At 42.4% G+C, this 24,318-nt stretch overlaps 2 protein-coding genes and 2 long non-coding RNA genes across 14 annotated transcripts in view; 2 read left to right on the top strand and 2 right to left on the bottom strand.

The window, feature by feature from the left end:
* Nucleotides 1-2,470: 2,470 nt before the first annotated feature.
* On the bottom strand, nucleotides 2,471-3,582 carry LOC126999521 (uncharacterized). Its single transcript, XR_007753401.1, has 2 exons — nucleotides 3,434-3,582; nucleotides 2,471-3,372 (listed from the first exon to the last, which is right to left on the bottom strand). It is a non-coding gene; the product is annotated as an uncharacterized LOC126999521 (long non-coding RNA).
* LOC126999518 (neuronal-specific septin-3-like) lies at nucleotides 3,434-11,004 on the top strand. The gene is made up of 8 exons (XM_050862185.1): nucleotides 3,434-3,698; nucleotides 5,913-6,016; nucleotides 7,166-7,266; nucleotides 7,589-7,726; nucleotides 7,987-8,080; nucleotides 9,248-9,352; nucleotides 9,753-9,901; nucleotides 10,236-11,004. The coding sequence occupies exons 1-8, from the start codon at nucleotides 3,572-3,574 to the stop codon at nucleotides 10,366-10,368; spliced, it is 951 nt and encodes a 316-aa protein (XP_050718142.1). The 5' UTR covers nucleotides 3,434-3,571; the 3' UTR covers nucleotides 10,369-11,004.
* Nucleotides 11,005-13,153: 2,149 nt separating this feature from the next.
* LOC126999520 (uncharacterized) lies at nucleotides 13,154-15,421 on the bottom strand. Of its 2 annotated transcripts, none has more exons than XR_007753400.1 (2): nucleotides 13,918-15,421; nucleotides 13,154-13,707 (listed from the first exon to the last, which is right to left on the bottom strand). It is a non-coding gene; the product is annotated as an uncharacterized LOC126999520 (long non-coding RNA). The 2 variants fall into 2 exon arrangements; XR_007753399.1 differs by having other exon boundaries at nucleotides 13,813-15,421.
* Nucleotides 15,422-15,520: 99 nt separating this feature from the next.
* Nucleotides 15,521-24,318, top strand: part of LOC126999516 (ubiquitin carboxyl-terminal hydrolase 16-like) — a 60,451-nt gene continuing 51,653 nt past the window's right edge. For 6 of the 10 annotated variants that reach the window (XM_050862172.1, XM_050862175.1, XM_050862179.1 and 3 more), the window contains exons 1-2: nucleotides 15,545-15,651; nucleotides 18,072-18,641. In XM_050862172.1, the coding sequence (XP_050718129.1) occupies nucleotides 18,458-18,641 (184 nt within the window). In that variant the 5' untranslated portion in view covers nucleotides 15,545-15,651; nucleotides 18,072-18,457. Of the gene's footprint in view, nucleotides 15,652-16,429; nucleotides 16,447-18,071; nucleotides 18,642-24,318 lie in introns of those variants that run through there. The other 4 variants (XM_050862174.1, XM_050862173.1, XM_050862182.1 and 1 more) reach the window with 4 other exon arrangements.

Below are 24,318 nucleotides of genomic sequence, written 5' to 3' on the forward strand. Positions count from 1 at the left end.
CTCTCTCTCTCTCTCTCTCTCTCTCTCTCTTTTATGAGGGAAACCCAGCTGGGAGGTTGTTGATGTTGAGGGAGAAGAAGAAGAAGAAGAAGGAGGAGGAGGAGGCTTACACAAGGAGAAGAAAAGAAGAGGCCTTACTAGGAAGAGAGAGAGAGAGAGAGAGAGAGAGAGAGAGAGAGAGATGCTTACGACTATGGAGGAAAAAAAATATACTACTGGGAGGGAAGTCTTACGAAGAGTCATATTACTGGGAAGAGGAGGAGGAGGAGGAGGAAGAAGAAGAAGAAGAAGAAGAAGAGGAGGAGGAGTATGGGAAGTGAATCAGACGAAACTATCCTTGAAAATAAGCGGGAAATACTTAGATAGTGATTGTAGTAGTAGAAGTAGTGGTAGTAGTAGTAGTAGTAGTGGTAGTCAACCCTTTATTCAGTAATGCAAATCTGTTTTATCATCTGGACTGACCTCGCGTAAATCTCTCTCTCTCTCTCTCTCTCTCTCTCTCTCTCTCTCTCTCTCTCTCTCTCTCTCTCTCTCTCTCTCTCTCTCTCTCATTAGCATATGCTGAAACTCGATAAATTATTAGTGATAGCAAGATCTAATTCTCTCTCTCTCTCTCTCTCTCTCTCTCTCTCTCTCTCTCTCTCTCTCTCTTATACAAATTTGTAGGCCTAAATTTATTATATTAGATTGCCTACATAAGGACATAAGGAGATTACAAGATACCATAAGGCTTATACAACATATACATAACAAAAAAATAAGAAAAATATAATAATAATAATAATTCACTAACTCCTTTTACTAACCTTAAATATACCCAACAGAATACACAATAAGGTTAATCATCACAAGTATATCCCATCCATTAATATATACAACCTTCATTATAAACTTCTAATCGTGTTTCCATCAGCTATACAAAATTTATCCACTTATTAAATTTATTCCCTTCATCCACTACGCCTTATTCGAGAACCATTTTTACTTCTTTCCTTCCTAAACAGTTTATCTTATACGCTGTCAGAGGAAGAGAAGGAGGAGGAAGAGTAAGAAAGGAAGGAGATGGAAGAAGGAGGAGGAAGAGGAAAAAAGAGAAGTAAGAGGATATGAGAGAGAGGATGATAAAAGGGAGAAGAGGAGGAGGTGGAGGAGAGAAAAGAGAGTATAGGAGGAGGAGGAGGAGGATGAAGAAGAGGAAGAGGGAGGAAAAAGAAGGAGATAAGAAGAGAAACACAGGAGGAGGAGGAAGAGGATGGAAGAAGGAGGAGGAGGAAAAGAGAGAATTAAGAGGATCTGAGGGAGAGGATGAGAAAAGAGAGAAAAGAAGAGGAGGTGGAGGAGAGGAAAGAGAATGAGGAGGAAGAGGAGAAAAAAATAGAGTAGAGGAGGAGGAGGATAAAGAAGAGGAAGAGGGAGGGAAAAGAAGGAGAAAGAGAGGAGGAAGAGGAGGAAAAAAAACGACGAGAAGGAAAAAGTGGAAGAGAAAGAGAGGAGGAAGATGGAAGGAGGAGGAGGAGCAAGAGGATATGAGGAAGAGGAGGACGAGCCAAAAAAAACAAAAAAGAGGAATTCAAGAGGAAAGGAAAATAAGAAAATAAGAAGAGAAGGAGAGGAGGAGGAGGTGGAGGAATCAGAGGGGCAAGAGAAGATCGAAGGAGGAGGAGGAGGAGAATATAAACAAAAAAAAGATAGACATTAATGATATTCAAAAAGCCTACGGAATGATAACAAAATAATCTAGACCAAACTTATCAACAACTGGGTATAAGAATTAGTCTGAATTACGCCCATTGTTCATGACTTGGGCGCGGACAGACAGGCGGGCAGACAGAGAGAGAGAGGGGTGCTGTGTCTGTCTGTCTGGGCCGCTCTCTCTCTCTCTCTCTCACAAGCCTCGCTCTCACGCTCTTATCTCCCTTGCAAGGCCGAGAGAGAGAGAGAGAGAGAGAGAGAGAGAGAGAGAGAGAGAAACACATTTAACTTTACATACATAACAGTGATAGACAGACATAACCTTACATACATAACAGTGATAGACAGACATAACCTTCCATACATAAACACAGACATACATACATACAGACAGACAGACAGACAGACAGACAGACAAAGGAAGCATTAGATCATACACTTGCAAAGGACCAAAATCAACAAGGATATTTTACACCATTCATTATGTTTAAGAGGACTAGGTTGAACGTCTTAAAGCGAGGAGAAGAAGAGGAAGAGGAGGAGGAGGAGGAGGAGGAGTACAAGAGCTGCAACTACTACTACTACTACTACTACTACTACTTCTACTACTACTACTACTACTACCACTATTGCCACCTAACTCAGCATTCTCTCTCTTTTCCAGCTTACGTGGGCGCGGGATCAAGACTCGATCCACTCAACTCCACACACTCCACCGAGGCTTCTGCTGTCCACTCCACCTCCAGTCCACTCCACTACCAGCCACTCCACCTACGAGCCCTTCTTCACTTCTCCGCTAACCACTTACACCGTCTTTTATTTATTTTATCCACTTTCCGCCCACTGCTCTAAAACCCTCCACTCTCTTATTCACTGTTCTAATCCACCTCTCCACTGCTTCCTTAGCCTTCCACTACTCTTCTCCACCCTCCACCAACCATCCACCTCTCCACATATCCACACCAGCCTATAATCCCTTCTCTCTCACCTATCCACTATTCTAAACCACCTCTCCACTTCTTCGTTTGACCATCCACTACCCTTCCACTGCTCTCTACTCTTCATCCACTGTTCCAGAAGCCTTCCACCCTCTTCCACTACCTTCCACACCCCCTCCACTACACACCATTCCACTTCACTCTTGTAATATCCTCCATAACTCTTCCACACCCCTTCCACATCCTCTCCACCACCCTTCACTTTGCTATACTACCCTTCCACTTCGCTCCACACCTCTTCCACACACCTCCCTGATCACCTGACACATTAGCAATCAAGACAGACAGGTGGAGTGGCCGATCTGAGTCACCTGCACGTCTGAATACTGATGACAAGACATTCCAATCCCTTACCTGCGTGTTCTAAGCCTCCTCCACCTCACTTTCTCCTGCTCTCGTGACCTCTGGGGTGTGATTTTGACCTCTGTGACACTTTCTGACCTTTTGTGACCCTTGTTTGAACTTTCGGTGACCTTTATTTTGTCTCTGCTTCAGCTACCTCTTGTGACCCTTTCTAGTTTTTATCTCATCTTCTGTAGCGTTTCTTTGACCTTTTCTGACCTTCATTGACCTCTTGTGACCTTTATTTACCATCTGTGCACCAACTAGCTTCCTGTAACCCTTTCTAACCTTTCTGTCACCCTATTTGACCTTTTTTCCCTTTTTCTTGACCTCCTGTGACCTTTATTTATCCTCTCTAACCCTTTTTATCCTTACTGTCACACTCCCTGACCTTCTGTAACCTTTATTTATCCTCTCTAACCCTTTTTATCCTTACTGTCACACTTTCTGACCTCTCTAACCCTCTGTGCATCATCTAGTCCTTCTGTGACCTTCCCTGACCTCCCTTGCCCCCCTGTGTCCCCGGTGCGTGGTCCAGGATGCCCCAGGCGGCGTTGGGCGTGTCCCCGGCGGAGGGCTCGGCCTACGTGGGCATCGACACCCTTCAGGAGCAGACCAGGCAGAGGGCGCTAAGGCGAGGCTACACCTTTAACCTGCTGGTGGTGGGTGAGTGAACGCCGCCCGGACTGCTGGTGGACTTGGGGACTGGTTGACTGGTTGACTTGGGGACTGGTTGACTGGTTGACTTGGATGGTGGTTGGCTGAGTGGTTGATGAAACGTAAGGTTGACTGGTAGACTTGCTGACTGATTAGTTGACTTTCTGGGTGGCTTACTGACTGGTTTACTGGTTGAGTGGGTAAGAGAACGACTGGTTGACTGATTGATTTGCTGGATGACTGACTGTAACTGACTTGCTGACTGACTGACGTTCTGGATTTTGACTAACTGATTGAATGGTTGACTGACTGACTGACTTGCTGACTGACTGACTGACTGACTGACGTTCTGGATTTTGACTAACTGACTGACTTGCTGACTGACTGACTGACTTGCTGACTGACTGACTGACGTTCTGGATTTTGACTAACTGACTGACTTGCTGACTGACTGACTGACTTGCTGACTGACTGACTGACTGACGTTCTGGATTTTGACTAACTAATTGAATGGTTGACTGACTGACTGACTTGCTGACTGACTGACTGACTGACGTTCTGTATTTTGACTAACTGATTGAATGGTTGACTGACTGACTGAGTGATTGACGTTCTGGATTCTGACTAACTGATGGAATGGTTGACTGACTGACTGACTTGCTGACTGACTGACTGACTTGCTGACTGACTGACTGATTGACGTTCTGGATTCTGACAAACTGATGGAATGGTTGACTGGCTGACTGACTGACTAACTGAGTGAGTGAGTGAGTGACTGACTGACTGGTTGATTGAGTGAGTGACTGACTGGTTGATTGAGTGAGTGAGACAGCGAATAGCCCTCCCCGATAGATTCATGGCTCTCTAATTGCAAGTGTTGGTTAATGAAGTGAGCAAGTCGGTCCATTTAGCTCAATTAAGACAAGAGAGGAGAGTATCAAACGCCTCTCCACCTGAAACCGATCTCTCTTCTGCTCTCTCGTCCATGTAACTCTTTTGTCGGTATTGCAAACGCCTTCATCCTTCACATCACCTATTTTCAAAGGCCTAAAAGGAGATCAGTCGGGTTCTCATGAGTGTTTCTTTAGGTTCACGATACAGAGGAAGGGTTAAACTACCACTAGGGTCATGAAACTACCCCTGGAAATGCCCGGAACTCCTACGAAAGCCTTGTCAAATATGTGTTTCTGTAGGTTCACGGTACAGAGGAAGGGTTAAACTGCCACCAGGGTCTTTAAACTACCCCTGGAAATGCCCGGAACTCCCACGAAAGCCTTGTCAAATATATTTCTTTAGGTTCACGGTACAGAGGAAGGGTCAAACTACCACTAGGGTCTTTAAACTACCCCTGGAAATGCCCGGAACTCCTACGAAAGCCTTGCCAAATATGTGTTTCTTTAGGTTCACGGTACAGAGGAAGGGTTAAACTACCACTAGGGTCATGAAACTACCCCTGGAAATGCCCGGAACTCCCACGAAAGCCTTGTCAAATATGTGTTTCTGTAGGTTCGCGGTACAGAGGAAGAATCAAACTACCACTAGGGTCATGAAACTACCCCTGGAAATGCCCGGAACTCCCACGAAAGCCTTGTCAAATATATTTCTTTAGGTTCACGGTACAGAGGAAGGGTTAAACTACCACCAGGGTCTGTAATTCAACTACCCCTGGAAATGCCCGGAACTCCTACGAAAGCCTTGTCAAATACGTGTTTCTTTAGGTTCACGGTACAGAAGAAGCGTCAAAATACCACCAGGGTCATTAAACTACCCCTGGAAATACCTGGAACTCCTACGAAAGCCTTGTCAAATATGTGAGCTCGTGCGCCGAACCTTGAACTACCTCCCTTGCTGTATAAAAAAAAAAAGATGTAGCTCAATTTGTTAAGTAATTTGCGACTCCTGTTTGTGATTAGGCGAATGACGTGGATACCGCCGGGTTATCAATGCAAACAAAGATGCCTTGTTGGGGAACCTGACAGGCTGATAAGACTGTAGAGGAAGCAAATAGGAGATTGAGACTTGAGATGAAACGGTGTGTGTGTGTGTGTGTGGAGAAAGAGTGTGTGTATGTGTGTGAGAGAGAGAGAGAGATGTAGAAAGAGACAGATAGAGATAGTTAGACAGATATAGATGAAGAAAGAGATGAGAGATAGGTAGAGAGAATGAGAAATATAGAGAGAGAGAGATTAAAGAGAGAGAAACTAAAGCTAACTCACATTCCAGGACGCAGTGGGCTTGGCAAATCAACGCTAGTCAATACACTATTCAAGTCTTCAGTGGCCAGAAGGAAAGATGGCAAGGAAGAGCCCCTGCCCTCCACCACACAGGTACGCTAATCACACAGGTAAACAGGTACATTAATGACGCAGGTAGATTAATAAGACCTGTCAACACTTTCTCTTTCATTTTATTTGTCAGTGAAAGTGAAGTTACGCTGTGAAGGATCTTGAAAGTGTGTGACTGAATTGCTTTTGAAAATTGAGGTTAAGTTAAATAAGGTAGAGTAGGTAAACACAGGTAAACGGAGGCACACTAATGACACAGGTAGCTTAATTAGACCTGTCAGCACTTTCTCTTTCATTATATACGTTAGTGAAAGTGAAATTAGGCTGTGAAGGATCTTGAAAGTGTGTGACTGAATTGCTTTTGAAAATTGAGGTTTAGTTAAGTGAGGTAGAGTTTGAGGCATAGAAAAATAGATTGATATAGATATAGAGAGAGATAGAGATAGACTAAGAGATACGTAGAGATAGAAAGACAAATATAGATCGAAAAAGAGATAGATAGATATATTTAGATGAAGTGAAGAATTTTTAATCTGCTTTAGTATTGGTATTTCTTTATCATATTGCTCTTGAATATTAAGTATAAGTTTAGTGAGGTCAAGTTTAGGGTATATGCCATAGCTACACGCGGCCTCAGTGCTCAGATCTGTCACATAGGCCTACTATTATTCTTTTGTTTTGTAATACTTCAAATAATGTTCATCCATTTCCATGTCTTGACCTTATTGCTCCTTAAGATTGAGAATAAGTAAAGCAAGGTCAAGTTTAAGGTATATGCCATAGCTACACGCGGCCTCAGTGCTCAGATCCGTCACATAGGCCTACTATTATTCTTTTGTTTTGTAACACTTTAAATATCCATCCATCTCCATGTCTTGACCTTATTGCTCCTTAAGATTGAGAATAAGTAAAGTAAGGTCAAGTTTAAGGTCATATACTATAGCTACACGTGGTCTCAGTGCTCAGATCCGTCACATAGGCCTACTATTATTCTTTTGTTTTGTAATACTTTAAATATCCATCCACCTCCTCTTTTTTCCTCATCCATTCATCTTAATTTAACCTCCTTCCTGTCATGTCTTCCTTTTTTGACTCTTCCACACTCACGACCGATGTAGCTCCTCTCTGGCCCTGATAAACGTTCCTGTCAAGAGTCCGGAACGTTTCGTAATGTGCGTGTGTGTGTTGCAGGTCAAGAAGGTGGAGACTACGGTGAGCGAGGGAGGCGTGAAGCTGCACCTCACAGTCACGGACACTCCTGGTTTTGGGGACCATATCAACAACGAGAACTGGTGAGAGAGAGAGAGAGAGAGAGAGAGAGAGAGAGAGAGAGAGAGAGAGTTATGATGGATATATAATGTAGGTTATTGTAGAAAAAAGTATATTTGTATGGAGATTCTGTTATGTGGAGATTCTGATACAGTTTAGTGAAAAGGAAGCAGCTGAATGACGAATAAACAATGAATAATAATAAATTTAATCTGCTAATCACTCCACCTATAAAGAAAGTAGAGACGAGTGACCAAAAGAGAGGTAAAGATTTGTTAACTATGTAGGTTCTGACGTATAGGTATTCTCGCCCATGCCCTTCACTCATCCCTCCCCTTCACGCAGCTGGGAGCCCATCATCAGCTACATCGAGCAGCAGTACAGCCGCTACCTGGAGGAGGAGCAGAAGGTTCAGCGCCTCCTCAGAATCCCCGACACACGCGTTCACTGCTGCCTGTACTTCATCCCTCCGTCCGGACACTCGTAAGATGACCGGTGGTGCAACTAATTATTATTATTATATACTCTATCATTAGAATATGGGAGCGGTGAATAGCGGGCTTTTTTTCTGCACTCTTTTTGTTGCCCTTGAGCCGTCTCCTTTGTTGTGGGAAAAAAAAGATAATAACTCCTACAAATGCTGGTATAGAGAAATCATGAGCTTCTTTAGAGACAAGGATAAGTTTACCGATTATTATTATTATTTTTATTATTATTGCTATTATTATTACTTTTTTTTTCAGGTTGAGTTCGCTCGACGTGGAGGTGTTACGAAGGCTAGACAAGGTGACGAACGTAGTGCCCATCATCGCAAAGGCCGACACTCTCACCATGGAGGTACTGCTCTCTCTCTCTCTCTCTCTCTCTCTCTCTCTCTCTCTCTCTCTCTCTCTCTCTCTCTCTCTCTCTGGTATTGCGTAACCACTTGATTGAGAGACACATCAACTCGAGTGGGTCAAAGAGTGTGTGTGGTCTGTTTTATTAGGTGGTCTCTCTCTCTCTCTCTCTCTCTCTCTCTCTCTCTCTCTCTCTCTCTCTCTCTCTCTCTCTCTCTCTCTCTCTCTCTCTCTCTCTCTCTCTCTCTCTCTCTCTCTCTCTCTCTCTCTCTCTCTCTCTCTCTCTCTCTCTCTCTCTCTCTCTCTCTCTCTCTCTCTCTCTCTCTCTCTCTCTCTCTCTCTCTCTCTCTCTCTCTCTCTCTCTCTCTCTCTCTCTCTCTCTCTCTCTCTCTCTCTCTCTCTCTCTCTCTCTCTCTCTCTCTCTCTCTCTCTCTCTCTCTCTCTCTCTCTCTCTCTCTCTCTCTCTCTCTCTCTCTCTCTCTCTCTCTCTCTCTCTCTCTCTCTCTCTCTCTCTCTCTCTCTCTCTCTCTTTGTACTCTCTCTCTCTCTCTGTAAAAGAGACACCTTCACATTTCAAATCCACCTGTCTGTCCCTCTCTCTAACCTGTCCTTCCCACCTGTAGGAGAGAGACACTCTTCACATTTCAAATCTCACCTCTTGTCTCCCTCTCTCTCTGTCCTTCCCACCTGTAGGAGAGAGACACCTTCACATTTCAAATCCACCTGTTGTCCCCTCGTTAACCTGTCCTTCCCACCTGTAGGAGAGAGACACCTTCACATTTCAAATCCACCTGTTGTCCCCTCGTTAACCTGTCCTTCCCACCTGTAGGAGAGAGACACCTTCACATTTTTAATCCACCTGTTGTCCCTTTGTTAACCTGTCTTCCCACCTGTAGGAGAGAGACGCCTTCACATTTATAATCCACCTGTTGTCCCTTTGTTAACCTGTCCTTCCCACCTGTAGGAGAGAGACACCTTCACATTTATAATCCACCTGTTGTCCCTTTGTTAACCTGTCCTTCCCACCTGTAGGAGAGAGACACCTTCACATTTCAAATCCACCTGTTGTCCCTTCGTTAACCTGTCCTTCCCACCTGTAGGAGAGAGACACCTTCACATTTTTAATCCACCTGTTGTCCCCTCATTAACTTGTCCTTCCCATCTGCAGGAGAGAGACACCTTCAAGGAGAGGATCCGAGCTGACCTCAAGGACCACGGCATCAAGAACTACCCTCTGGATGACACTTCTGAGGCCGAGTTTGCTAAGATGAAGGTAGGGAGAGGAGGAGGAGAGGGAGGAGGAGTGGTAGTAATAGTAGTAGTAGTAGTCAAGGAACTAGAGCTATGTAATCCCCTACCATCTATCTCTCCAGTCCTCCATCATTTAACTAATCCAATGTACTTTAACCCGGTAGCTGCGGGGATCATGTTTCTTAAAGGCCCCTCTAAGCGAGAAAAATAAGAAAAACTCATCACTCACGCAAACCATTTCATAACATATATCAAAGCATTTGTGATCCGTTTATGCATCATCTATTTGGGGGGGGTTTATATCATGGCAAAAATTTGGCCCATCGCTGTTTCACGGTAGAGCCACAAATTTGGCCCGTCGCTGCTACCAGGTTAAATAATTCATGTAACCTGACCTATATAATTCCTCCCTCCCCTCCCAGGAACGGCTGCCGTTCGCGGTGGTGGGCAGCAGCCAGTGGCATGAAGTACACGGCAGAAAGGTGCTGGGCAGGCGCTCCACGTGGGGGCTGGTGGAGGTGGAGAACAAGGCGCACAATGACTTCGCCTGCCTCAGAGACATGCTAATACGGTGCGTGGGGTGGAAGGGAGTTTGCAGGAGCTGCCTAATGTACATTATTAATTATGGGATATGGTTTTGTCTTTTGTGTTATGGTACTTTTCCTTTTTCTTCTTCTAATTCATTTTCCTCTTCTAATCTAACATCCTTATTTTTTATTATTGGGGGTTGGACAACTATTTAACTACCATATCATTATTTTATCCCTCCCCAGAACACACATGCAAGACCTCATCGACTAGCTGTTCCCCTTTTTCTTCTTCCTCTTCTAATTTAACATCCTTATTTTTCATTATTGGGGGTTGGACAACTATTTAACTAACCATATCACTTTACCCCTCCACAGAACACACATGCAAGACCTCATCGACTGCACGGCGGAGGTCCACTACGAGAACTACCGCCGGGCCAAGCTGACGCCCCTGCAGAACGGCGACGCAGCGGAAAGCAAGAAGGGGGACGCCCAGAGCAAGCTATGAGCCCACCATCACCACCACCATCACCACCACTGATAATGACGAGTGTAGTGATGACGAGAATGACTGTTTATCTGTTACTTAATCATGCATTTTATCTACTCGCTGTGTTAGGGAGAGAGTTTTTATTGAGTATCCTTGACTGCCCAGGTATTTAAAAGACATTGTGTGTGTGTGTATGTGTGCGTGTGTGTGTATGGGATAGTATACTCCTTGCTTAGCTCAATTTATGTTCCAATGTTACTTTTAAGGGTTTCAGAATGCTTATAATAATTTTTTTTATGTATGTTATTGTTTCATTCGTGCGTTGATTGGTCCGTTTTTTCATATCAGTCGTAAATATTAAGTTTAGCATTTACGTTAGTCATGTTATTTATTCTTCACGAGTAAGGCCTGTATTTTTAAACATATTGGCACCCTGGATTGCCTGTTTGAAAAGCTCCTCATCGTGGAAGTTTCTGGGATTTTCGTGTGAAATGCCCCGAGGTTTGATTTTCTCTTTCCTGCTATTCTCTCAGCCCCACACATCCTCTGCTTGTATCGAAACACACGAGAAATTAATCAAGACAAGGAGAGGGTATTCACCGGCTGCCTGGGATTGAACCCGCGACCAGCGTGACGGGAGAGCTGCTCCTTACCGAGTTGGTCAAAGAGGTACCTCACTCGTTAACCCGGTAGCTGCGGGGATCATGTATCTTAAAGGCCCCTCTCAGCGAATTAATGAGAAAAAATCATCACTCACGCAAATCATTTCATAATATATAGTACCAATGCATTTGTGATCAGTTTACGCTTCATCTATTTTGGGGGTTTATATCATGGTAAAAATTTGGCCCATAGCTGGTACACGGTAAAGCCACAAATTTGGCCCGTCGCTGCTACCGGGTTAAGTGGGTTATGGGAGGCTCGTTCATCAGGCTAGTCGCCGCACACATGAACATGTTTTGTTGTGTGTGATAGTTAGAGTAGCAGTATCATCTCTCCAATCTAAACTATCTATCTATATCTATATATACAGGCGGGTCAGAGATATAGATATAGATAGATAGTTTTACCCCACTTCTGTGCCTCGAATGGGAAAGTCACCCACGAAAACCTGGTTAATCTTCTCTGTGGCCTTGGAAAATAGTAATAATGGGTGCCGGATATGTTTAATAATCTAGGTCTTAATCATCATGAAAGTTATATCAAAATCGCTTTAACTCTTTTCATCATAAGACTATCAAGGTTAAAATTCATGTACTTAATCAAAACATTATTCTAGTGTCTGAATAGTATATAGTTTTTTCTTGTATCACAGCGGTTGTTTTGCTCAAATGGGGAAGCTTCTATCAATATCCAAATACCACATCATACAAGTCTTTTTTTTTTGGTCAGAATCTCGTAACTTAATCATTTTTACCGACTTTTTTTGCTACCAATGTGTTCATGCCATTCCTTCAATGCCTGTGTTAGAACGATTTATTGCGTCTTCCGTTTAGCGTAACCCGTTTCTGGGTCGTGATCTGTTGAGTCCCTTGACAGATAGGTTGGTATTATAAGACACTCGCTTCTCACATCAGCCATTTCTAAAGGTCAAAGAGGAGGTCAGTCGGGTTCTAATGAGTGTTTCTTCAGGTTCATGGTACAGAAGAAGACTCACACTACCACCAGGGTCATAAAACTACCCCTGGAAATGACCACAACTCCTACGAAAGCCTTGTCAAATATGTGTTCTTGGGCAGCAATATGTCTTGTAATACAACCTATAGAGTCCCGACAACCTAAGATTTGGGCGCTATTATTGGCCCTGTTTTCGCTGCGCCATTTCAAACGCTAACACACGCTCTCGCGGCGAAAACAGGGCCAATAATGGCGTCCAAATCTTAGGTTGTTGGGACTCTATCTATCAAGGGACTCTATAGATCACGACCCAGAAACAGGTTACGCTAAATGGAAGACGACATTAGATTACAGATGACCCTTCCAGCTTGTACGAGGCTTCCATGAATGTTATTGTATAGCCTGGATATGGCCTCACGTCTTGTTCCTGTGCCTTCAACCTTACTTCAGAATGTTAATGTCTATTCTGGGTTATGTGAAAATGTTGTTATGTAATGTGAGACTATATGTGAAATCTTTTAAAGCAATATTCTGTGTTTTGGATAATTTAACATTTTTCCATAATTTTAAAACCTTCTTGTGCATCATGAATAACTTGAAAATAGTTTTATGTAATGAGAGACTATTTGAGAAATCTTTTAAAGCAATATTCTGTGTTCTGGATAATTTAAACATTTTTCCATAATTTTAAAACCTTCTTGTGCATCGTAAATAACTTTGAAATGGTTTTATGTAATGAGAGACCCTATCAGAAATGTTTTAAACACTCTTCTGTACATTCGGTAATTTGAACATTTTTTGTGTCATTTTAAACCCTTCATATGCAGTCCTGATTACTTGAGATGTTTTTCCTGCATCGTAAACTACTTGAAAATGGTTTTGTGTGACGAGAGACTCCATTAGAAATCTTTTAATCCACTTTTTCTTATCTTTTAATATTTTTGGTGTAAATTTAAAATCTCATGTGGAATCTGGCTTACTCGAGATGTTCTTCGTGCATCGTAAACTACTTAAAAATATGTTTGTGTTATGAGAGACTCCATTAGAAATCTTTTAATCCACTTTTTCTTATCTTTAAATACTTTTTGTGTCATTTTAAAACCTCATGTGGAATCTGGACTACTCTGAGGTGGGTTTTATACATCATCAATTACTTGGAGATGTTTTTCTTTTCCATTTGTAAGTCCTTGTTGCCTTGTGGAAATCCAGATCATCTAGAATGGATCTTGAGTAGCTTGGATTCTACATAATGTACGTTGTTCTCAGTCCCATATTCCCAGACACTCATCTCATAACAAACATTTCTGAGGGCCTCAAAGGAAATAAGATGGGTTTTCATGAGTGTTTTTCCACATTTATAGTCCAGAAGCCATGTCATACTATATATATTTCATGCCTTGGCTCATAAGACTAACCCTGGAAATACACACACACAACCTCCCCAAAAGCTTTATCTGCTGTGGATGTGTGAGCCCAAAAATGTTTGAGATTATGTTTGGGTCTCAGGGTCATATTCTTACACATTTCAGAGCCCAAGCACACCCATTTGACAAGGCTTTTGTAGGAGTTTTGGGCATTTCCAGGGGTAGTTTAAAGACCTTGGTGGTAGTTTGACCCTTCTTCTGTACCATGAACCTAAAGAAACACATATTTGACAAGGCTTTCGTAGGAGTTCTGGGCATTTCCAGGGGTAGTTTAAAGACCCTGATGGTAGTTTGACCCTTCTTCTGTACCATGAACCTGAGGAAACACATATTTGACAAGGATTTCATAGGAGTTCCGGGCATTTCCAGGGGTAGTTTAAAGACCCTGATGGTAGATTGACCCTTCTTCTGTACCGTGAACCTAAAGAATCACATATTTGACAAGGCTTACGTAGGAGTTGTGGGCACTTCCAGGAGTAGTTTAAAGACCCTGATGGTAGTTTGACCCTTCTTCTGTACCACGAACCTAAGAAAACACGCATTAGAACCCGATTGATCTCTTTTTTGGCCTTTGGAAATAGTTCTTGTGAGGGGTGGAAGCATCTGAGAATACTGACCAGACTGATATGACCATATGTTACCCACTTCATTCTCTCTCTCTGTCTCTATTAATGTATATGATGGCCTTTTATACAATACACTGCCCATTTTGTAGTAAGTGGTTATTTCCCTCTGTTTGGTGTTGACCCGTCTGCTGCGATTGGCACAGATTTGGCCTTCACTGGTAGCCTGGTAACCTATCATCCCAGGTCTTTCTCTGCCTCTGTGGTGGATAGTGGAGTGTTTCCCATGTGGTATTGGCATGCTGGATATCCCCTCTGTGGTGGATAGTGGAGTGTTTCCCATGTGGTATTGGTATGCTGGATATCCCCTCCCAAGGTGCAGGACTTTACATTTTTCTTCATTGAATTGTAGCAGCCACTTTTTGTTCCATTCCTGCAGCTTGGTGAGGTCTTCTTGTAGGAAATCTGCAGTCAAGGGGTTAAGGATAAGAGAGTGGCTATTTACCGACTAGCAGCTATTATTCATTATTACTGAGCTGCTTGGGAAATTATAGGGGGATTTTGTATGGTTGTCTCCAGAGATAGTTGGTAAAAAGACTCGCTCAGTATATAAACCAGGGAAAGTTATTGAAAAACCCCCAAAACAACAAGAAAAGAAAAGATATGGGAGCTTTGAGTGTGAGGGATCAAAATAGTCCTGAAAAATTAGAAGGCAGTGGGAATTGTAATATATATGAAGGAGAAAATTAACCTCATAATTGCTTTACATAATTTACCGGTATAACATTCATGAAAAGAGAGAATCCAAGAGGAACAGTTTGATCTTTCTTGACTATTTATCTATATGGAGTTATCTATCTATCTATCTATCTATCTATCCCTTCTGATGTGCCATATGTATTTATCTATCTATCTATATCTACCTATCACTCGTACGTTCGTCATACGTCTGGCAGCGGGGCATACTGCAAGGTGCGCGAGGCCCCTGTGCTCACCTCTGTCACCTTGCCCCTTGAGTCTGTAGCGGGGAAATAGAGGAAGAGGGAGAGAGAAGGAAAGGAGAGTGAGATTTACATAGATTTACATAGATATCCAGGCTACACAGATCCTATATATTGTCCAGACTATAGATCAGGAGGAGTGAAGGAAAAAAGGAAGGGAGAGATAAGATAAAGAAGATACGAAAAGGGAAGAGAGAAGAGGGAAAAAGGGAGATATTGAGAAAAGGGAAGAATTAAAAGGGTGATCGAGGGAGAGAGATCGAGGTAAGGAAAGGAATTAAGGGAAAGGGAAGGAAAGGAGAGGAAGAAACTATATTAAAACACTGAATAAGAAGAAAGAAAGGAGAGAGAGAAAATAGAAAATATAATAGTCTAAAGATAAGAGAGAGAGAGAGATAGAGACGTAAGGAGGAATATGGGAACAGAAAAGGAAAAAAAGGAGAAAAAGAGAAAGTAGAAGAAAGAAAGGTAAGATAAAAAGGAGAAATAAGGAGGAGAAGATTAAGATACAAGTGAGAGAGAGAGGGGAAGGGAGAGAAACAGGTATAAAGAGGAAGAAGAGGAGGAGGAAGGCAGCAGCTCAGTGTGTCTTCAGCCATCAGAGGGTCAGGTGTTCACGTATTTGACCCGTATTTGACCTGTATTTGAGGGCTTCCCGGGGGTCAGGTCACGCCAGGAGCCACGGTGGAGCTAAGGGTGATTGTTTCCTATGTTACCTGTGTTGTGGAGGCCTTAATTGCACCGGTGGAAGAGTGGAAGACAGGTGGAATATGTGGTGGATGGTCTTGGCACGTTGGTCTTGGTGGTGGTTCTCTCTCTCTCTCTCTCTCTCTCTCTCTCTCTCTCTCTCTCTCTCTCTCTCTCTGTTATAATTTCTTCTATTTCCCTTTTTTATCTTCCTTTCTTCCTCTTCCTTCTTTCGTCTCTCTCTCTCTCTCTCTCTCTCTCTCTCTCTCTCTCTCTCTCTCTCTCTCTCGTAATTTCTTTTTTTATCTTTTTCTTCCTCTTCCTTCTTTCGTATCTTTTCTCTCTTCTCTTTCTCTCCCTTCCTTTCCTTTTCCTCCCTTTTCTTACGCCTCCTCTTTTTCTCTTTTTCCTTCTCTTTCCCTTGATCTCCCTTTTTTTTCCTCCTTTTCCTCTCCTCTTCCCTCCCTTTTCTCCCTTTATTTCCTCCCTTTCCATTTTCTCTCCTTTTCCCCTCCCGTTATTTCCTCCTTTTCTCCTCCCTCTTTTCCCTCCCTTTTCTCTCCTCCTCTTCCTCGTTTTCCTCTTTTCTCTCCCTCTTCTCCACCTCTTCCCTATTTTACCTCCATTTTCTCCCTCTCATCTCTTTTCTCTCCCTCTTCTCCTCCTCTTCCCTTCCTTATTAACGCCTCTCTACGTCCTTTCCTCCCCCCACCCCCCCTCTCTCTCTCTCTCTCTCTCTCTCTCTCTTGGCACAGTGCCCCGCCTTGGTGCCTGGCCCTCAGTCTGCCTCAAGCCCTTGTGTCGGTGGTGTCTATTTTCCATTTCTCGTTTTTTTATTATTAATTTGCAAAGTTTGGGAGTGCCATTTAAAGGGGGGGTGAGGGGGTGCCATCTGTGTGTGTGGGGGGGGGGGGGTAGGGTTCCATATGTGTATGAGAGTGTGTGTGTATATGTATGTCTATAGGTGTGTGTATAGGCCTGTAATTTTGGCGGAATTTCTCTTGGGGGGGCCTAGGGCATTATAGGGTCATTGGGGGGGGGGGGGGATATGGAGGTGGGTGTTTTTTTGTTTTTTTTCAATCTCTTTTAGGAGCATTTTGAGATCTATATCCCCCTTGGCCCCCTAGAAATTATGGCTCTTGTATATGTGTGTGTGTGTGTGTGTGTGTGTGTGTGTGTGTGTGTGTGTGTGTGTGTGTGTGTGTATGATCACGTATTATCATTGTTTCTTTGTGCTTATTTATCTGTTGTTTGTCTTTTTTTATTTCCTTGAGGTATGATTGGATTGTCTCTCGTGGGGTCAGGTTAGGTTACGTCCGATTAGCTTAGGTTAGATTACATTCGATTAGGTCAGATTAAGTTACGTTCGATTAGGTTATGTTCAATTAGGTTAGGTTAAGTTAGGTTAGGTTACGTTAGGTTAGGCTACGTTCGATTAGCTAAGGTTAGGTCAGGTTACATAGGTTAGTCTAGGTGCGGCATCAGCTAAACGGCGTAAAACTAATATTCTCAAGGGTCAAAATTCTCTTGCTTCTGTCCGTCATATAAAGGTTACAAAATTTAATGAGCACTGTGGAAACTTAAGTCAATTCTATGCCGTTGTTTTTAGAGGGTTAGGTTAGTTTAGGCACAGCATCGGCAAATTGCTGTCAAACTATTATTCTCGAGGGTCATAGTTCTCTTGCTTCTGTCCATTATTTAAAGGTTACAAAACTTACTGAGCACCGCGGAAACTTAAGTCAATGCTATGCCGTTATTTTCAGAGGGTTGGTTTAGTTTAGGCGCAGTATTGGCAGCATCCTGAAATTGACCTAGGTATATCTTGGCCACTCCTCTTGACTCTTGTAGGAGCAGTGAGTAGCGGGCTTTATTTTTTTTCATTGTTTCTTTTTTTTTACCTTGTACTGTTTCCTCTACCGTAAAAAAGAAAAGCCTTCAAACTAATATTCTCTAGGGTCAAAGTTCTCTCTTTTGTCTATCGTGTAAAGGTTAGAAAATTTACTGAGCAATGCGGAAGCAAACAGATTTTGTGCTGTTATTTTCAGAGGAGTAACGTAGCGAAATCAACAGATATAGTAACCTAACTTTCAATACACAAGGAATTTATATTAGGTTTTAAACAATCGGCAATCCATTAATGATATCACTTAGTGTGTTTTACAAGGGATATCTTAGTTCAACAGATATGGTAACCTAACATTCAATATGCAAGGAATTTATATTAGGTTTTAGACAATCTGCAATCCATTAATGATATTGCTTAGTGTGTTTTACAAGGGATATCTCAGTTCAACAGATATAGTAAGCTAACATTCAGTATGCAAGGAATTTATATTAGGTTTTAGACAATCAGCAATCCATTAATAGTATCACTTAGTGTGTTTTACGAGGGATATTTTAGTTAATTTTTATCTTGTTTTCCTCTTAAGTGAAGTTAAATAATACTCGTAAAATAAGGTTCTAGTGGCAGGTTGTAAAAGGGCAAAGAACAAGCCTTTAACAGTGTACAGATAACCCAGTGCGGGAGACGAGAAAGAAAACTCATATCGGTAAATCGGAGAAAATCGGAGAAAATTGGTGAGTGGCGTAAGTGTGAAAGGGGACGAGGATTAATACTATCACTACTAACACAACTGCTAGTACCGGGCAGCCGAAAATTCCCCTCGCCAAAGCCACACACACTGAAATGAAGAACAGACAGATTAACAAGTGCTTCGGCGTCAGATAATCCTCGCTCGCACCACCGCGCGTCGTAGCCGAGTGGACGGAAAATGCACCAGTGATATCGTCCTTGCAAGTGCCAAGCAACGTAACAATGTGTGCAATGAAGAATAACGAGAAGCGGAACTCTCTGCCGTCGCTCACCATGAATAAGTTCTTCGTCAACAAGCGTGCCTCCATGTTTGAGAAGGTGGAAGAGGCACCACCACCCGGGAACAGGAACTGGCGCGAGTGGAGTCCCTGCGGTCTGGTGGAGAGCTCGCAGAAGAAGCTGGAAGGTGCGGCTGTGATGGTGGAGGAGGGGCGTTTCGAGTGCTGCCTGGTTTGGTGTGTTGCCCCTCCACCCTCCTCCATGCATGCCCTCTGTGTGATAGATCTTTAACCTATAGCACAGAGACAAGAAGATGAGATGGAGAAGTAAACTAGTCCCTTCATTTAACCACTCCTCTTCGTCCTTCTCCTCCTCCTCCTACTCTGCATGTTCCATTTTACCTGATACAAGTTTTACCAAGAAAATTTATAATACTGATCCTTTTTCATATTAATCATAGCTATAGTAATGTAAAATAGAAGTCTGGATATTTATACTTACCACCATTAAAAGAAGACTCCTTATGTTCTTATGTTCTCATCAGTGATCCATTAACCCGTCCGCTGCGACTGGCACGGATTTGGCTTTCACGGGCAGCCTGGTAACATATACACTAGGTGGATAGTGAAGTATTTCCCATGTGGTATTAGTATGCTGGATATCCCCTCCCAAGGTGCAGGACTTTACATTTTTCTTCATTGAATTGTAGCAGCCACTTTTTGTTCCATTCCTGTAGCTTGGTGAGGTCTTCTTGTAGGAAATCCACAGTCAAGGGGTTAAAGATATTGCCTTGTGTATTTTTACGTGGGATATCTTCATTCATATCTATCATTTTTTCTCCATAAGTTATATTCACACAAACATTTCACTAGTAATAGTAACTTAACCTCTGATACATACAATAAGGAGTCTTCTTTTTCAATTCCAATTCTATAGTTAGTAGCCAAACAAATGCTTCTGTGATAGAGGTAGAAATTTTGCGTAAGAAGTTTTGTGGTGGCTGTGCTCGTAAATGTGTGTGTGTGTGTGTGTGTGTGGTTTTACTTTCTCATCTGGCCTATGAATAATTATTTACTGCATATTTGGTTACTCTTCGTGTGTGTGTCTGTGTGTGGGTGTCATTTCTGCATTTAATTTATTATCTGATGGTCAACACAAAATTTCATGGTTTCTTTGTGTTTTGTTCTTCTTTTCATTTCACGTTTTTACTTTCCCTTATGAGGTTGCACAGGTTATGAGTCTCCTACTCTTGATGATGTGTGTATCTGTGTGTGTGTGTGTGTGTGTGTGTGTCGTTTCTGCATTTGATTTATTTTCTGATGGTCAACACAAAATTTCATAGTTTCTTCATGTCTTTTGATCTTATATTTGTTCAGCGTTCTAACTCTCACTTATTGGGTTGGGCAGGTTATGAGTCTCTCCCACTCTTGATGATGTGTGTATCTGCGTGTGTGGGTGTGGATGTGGGTATCGTTTCTTAATTTAATTTATTTTCTGATGGTCAACACAAAATTAAATGGCTTCTTCATGTCTTTCGTTCTTCTGTTTGTTCAACGTTCTTACTTTCCCTTATGAGTTGCACAGGTTACGAGTCTCTCCCACTCTTGATGATGTGTGTATCTGTGTGTGTGTGTGGGTGTTGTTTCTTTAATTAATATATTTTCTGATGGTCAACACAAAATTAAATGGCGTCCGTGTCTTTTATTTTTCTATTTGTTCAGCGTTCTTACTTTCCCTTATGAGTTGCACAGGTTATGAGTCTCTCCCACTCTTGATGACCATATACTTTTAAGCTCTTGTGTCCCCTTCCTCTCCTTCCCGTCATAACTTCACTCCCTATCTCCTTCCTTTTTATCACCTAACTTTTCAATTGACCTACAACCAAAGAAGGGAGGATACTGTTCATCATTTACTCTGTGTGGCCTTTGTGCGGAGTTTAGTTCAAGTTAAAATTAAAGTGTGTGAAGAAGAGAGGATTGAGAAAATAGGACCTATGAAGCGATACAAAGCGTCACAGGTCAAAAGAAGAAGAAGAAGAAGAGTCAGTCAGGCTCTTTTGATCACCTCTGCCAGATTATCGTACTCAGAGCATAGTATTTACTGGTTTCTGACGCCTAACTATTGCCAAGGAACATCGGGATCTAACTCTTTTAATGGTAACTATAAATGAGTCTCGTTATTGGAGCCCAGAAGACAGTTTTGGGGTGAAGTCAGGAAATATAAGCGGCTGAGTGCGACAATATGGCAATGTTGCTTCTGATACAAGTCCGTTAACCTACTTCTGGCACTCACCCATCCACCCACACATACAGACGTACATATATCGCTACTTAAAATACACGCATCATTAAGAAATTTGAGTTGTTCTAAGGCATGTTACTCTCTGTCTGCTTGGTGCTGTGTGTTTTTGTGTTATTCAATGCATGAGACTAGCAATTAGGTTTTCATGTCACTGATGGTTAGAGGATATTTATTTGCGAGGTTTTCTTATTTATGCATTTACTTGTAGATTCCTTTTTATGTGGGTTAAAGTAATATGTACAAGTTCTTTTTCTATATTAAGTACCTGGAAAGAAAAATGTGCTAACCTACAAACATACATTCCTCATCATCTCCCAACACCTTCACATAAACATAGCAATGAATGGAGGCAGGCTCTGAACACTCCCTGTTTACTATTCCTGTTTATTATTGCTGCCGCTAAACCAAACAAACAAAGCCAAAGGAGAGCAGAAGTGAAAACCCTCCAGTGCAAGAAACCCGTGAAATATAATAATAATAATAATAATAATAATAATAATAATAATAATAATGATAGTTTTGTTTCGCCCAGCGGCATAATATGAAAAAGGACAAGAAAATGAGCGAACCCCAACTCCTTTTTATACCTTTGCCTTCCTACTTGGGATTGTCTCTTACAGAAACAACCCAGTGAACAGGGTCGTCTGGCTAGTGTGGCACATGGCTATATAGGTGGAGTTGGTGTTCACAGACTATTCATGCAGTAGTCCTTGATTCAGTCTCATAGTGTTTGGTGGTTTGATGCAGTCATTTCAGTGATTTCCCATTTCCCATGATTCTGCACAGGCATTTAATGTATTTGCTGGGCGGCCAGTACTGATGGGGCTGACTGAGAGGCCTGCACTTAGTCTTGCCTGCCACTAAAATCTGACCATTGTATCAGGACGCCTCTCCTCCCGAAATTGACCTAGCTTTCGGACACTCCTCGTGATTCTTTTGTAGGAACAGTGAGTAGCGGGCTTTTTTTTATATTTTTTTGCCATTGAACTGTTTACTCTACTGTATAAAAAGAGAAAAAAGAGCTATTGTCGAGTGGGCGAGGACAACCTTCATGCTGTCCTGATGATTAGTGAGCCCTGTCAACCTTAGCCTCGGTGAAACTCAAGGGAATCAAGTGGCACTCTGGGCTAATCCATGCTTACATCAGTGCCAGCAAGGAATAAAACTCTTGAACAAAAATAGTCTTATGAAAGAACTGCAAGCCTTACTATAATTTACGTTGATTTACTTGACGTGGAACCAAGTATAGAGAGGAGCAGTAAGCACTTAAATCTCCTGCCCTTTTATTAGGAGGAGAATAATGAGGATTTTATATTTAGCCTGTGCTCTGCTTCCTAATACTGTAACAAAGAAACATTGACATCTAAGCCTCTCGGATCCCACAGCCTGCATGAACCTGATTTCCCTGTGCAGCGGTTCCTATGGGCACAAATATAGAATAATGGGGACTATATATTTAGCCTGTGCTCTGCTTCCTAATACTGTAACAAAGAAACATTGACATCTAAGCCTCTCGGATCCCACAAACTGCATGAACGTGATTTCCCTGTGCAGTGGTTCCTATGGGCACAAATATAGAATAATGGGGACTATATATTTAGCCTGTGTTCTGCTTCCTAATACTGTAACAAAGAAACATTGACATCTAAGCCTCTCGGATCCCACAGCCTGCATGAACCTGATTTCCCTGTGCAGCGGTTCCTATGGGCACAAATATAGAATAATGGGGACTATATATTTAGCCTGTGCTCTGCTTCCTATTACTGTAACAAAGAAACATTGACATCTAAGCCTCTCGGATCCCACAGACTGCATGAACGTGATTTCCCTGTGCAGCGGTTCCTATGGGCACAAATATAGAGTAATGAGGACTATATATTTAGCCTGTGCTCTGCTTCTTAATACTGTAACAAAGAAACATTGACATCTAAGCCTCTCAGATCCCACAGCCTGCATGAACCTGATTTCCCTGTGCAGCGGTTCCTATGGGCACAAATATAGAATAATTGGGACTATATATTTAGCCTATGCTCTGCTTCCTATCACTAAAAAAAAAGACATTGACATCTATGCCTCATCCAAATCCCAGAGACTGCATGAACTTGATTTCCCTGTGCATCAGTTCTTACGTCATTCCCCGTGCAGTGCAGGCTCCAGAAGGGACGCTCAACAAACAAACACACACAGCCATGCACGAGCCCCACCTTTGCTGGCGTGTTTATGTGCCGCATGCCGCACGGTCTTGGCAGCACGTGTACAGAGGTCGGGACACGCGCCAACTCCCCTGAATCGCTCTCGTTGGTTTATCGCGATGCCTGTTTTCGCTTCCCCCATTGAGTGTCTGCCGGCGTGAAATCAAACAGCTGCATTGGCACTGAATGGGATCTGAGTTTATGTGAGGTGGAGATTGTCTTTCTATATTGTGTCAGGTTGTAAGGGCGGCTAATCGTTAATCATGATGGAGGACTTTTTGTTGAGTCTGTGTATGCTTTCTTTTTCCATTGGTACAGAACGGGATTTGGGTTTATGTAAGGTAGAGATGATCTTTCTATATTGTGTCAAGCTGTAAGGCATCAGGAGTTTGTCTAGGCTAATCGTTATGATAGAGGTCTTTTTGTTGAGTCTGTGTATGCTTTCTTTTTCCATTGGTACAGAACGGGATTTGGGTTTATGTAAGGTAGAGATGATCTTTCTATATTGTGTCAAGCTGTAAGGCATCAGGAGTTTGTCTAGGCTAATCGTTATGATAGAGGTCTTTTTGTTGAGTCTGTGTATGCTTTCTTTTTCCATTGGTACAGAACGGGATTTGGGTTTATGTAAGGTAGAGATGATCTTTCTATATTGTGTCAAGCTGTAAGGCATCAGGAGTTTGTTTAGGCTAATCGTTATTATAGAGGTCTTTTTGTTGAGTCTGCGTATACTTTCTTTTTCCATTGGTACAGAGTGGGATTTGGGTTTATGTAAGGTAGAGATGATCTTTCTATATTGTGTCAAGCTGTAAGGCATCAAGAGTTTGTTTACGCTATTTGTTAACTCTTGCTAGGGAACTCGTGGCTACTTACTTTTTCCTATTGGCACAGAACGGGATTTGAGCATATGTGAGACAGAGATAGAGATGATCATTCTATATTGTGCCAGGTTGTAAGACATCACTCATTCGTTAATTCCTTGACTGTGGATTTCCTACAGTAAGACCTCACCAAGCTACAGGAGTGGAACAAAAAGTGGCTGCTATGATTCAGTGAAGAAAATGTGAAGTCTTACACCTTGGGAGGGGATATCCAGCACACCAATACCACATGGGAAACACTCCACTATCCACCACAGAGGGAGAGAAAGACCTGGGAGTTTATGTTACCAGGCTACCAGTGAAGGGATATCCAGCATACCAATACCACATGGGAAACACTCCACTATCCACCACAGAAGCAGAGAAAGACATGGGAGTTTATGTTACCAGGCTACCAGTGAAGGGATATCCAGCATACCAATACCACATGGGAAACACTCCACTATCCACCACAGAAGCAGAGAAAGACCTGGGAGTTTGTTACCATGCTACC

This window comes from Eriocheir sinensis, chromosome 16 (genome assembly GCF_024679095.1).
Source record: "Eriocheir sinensis breed Jianghai 21 chromosome 16, ASM2467909v1, whole genome shotgun sequence".
Classification (NCBI taxonomy): Eukaryota; Metazoa; Arthropoda; class Malacostraca; order Decapoda; family Varunidae; genus Eriocheir; species Eriocheir sinensis.

Bases quoted from the DNA above. Each gene is read 5' to 3' on its own strand.
- LOC126999518 (XM_050862185.1), top strand. From the start codon at position 3,572: ATGCCCCAGGCGGCGTTGGGCGTGTCCCCGGCGGAGGGCTCGGCCTAC. The intron at 8,081-9,247 runs GTACTGCTCTCT...TCCCATCTGCAG, and splicing joins CCGACACTCTCACCATGGAG to GAGAGAGACACCTTCAAGGA. The intron at 9,902-10,235 runs GTGCGTGGGGTG...ACCCCTCCACAG, and splicing joins CTCAGAGACATGCTAATACG to AACACACATGCAAGACCTCA.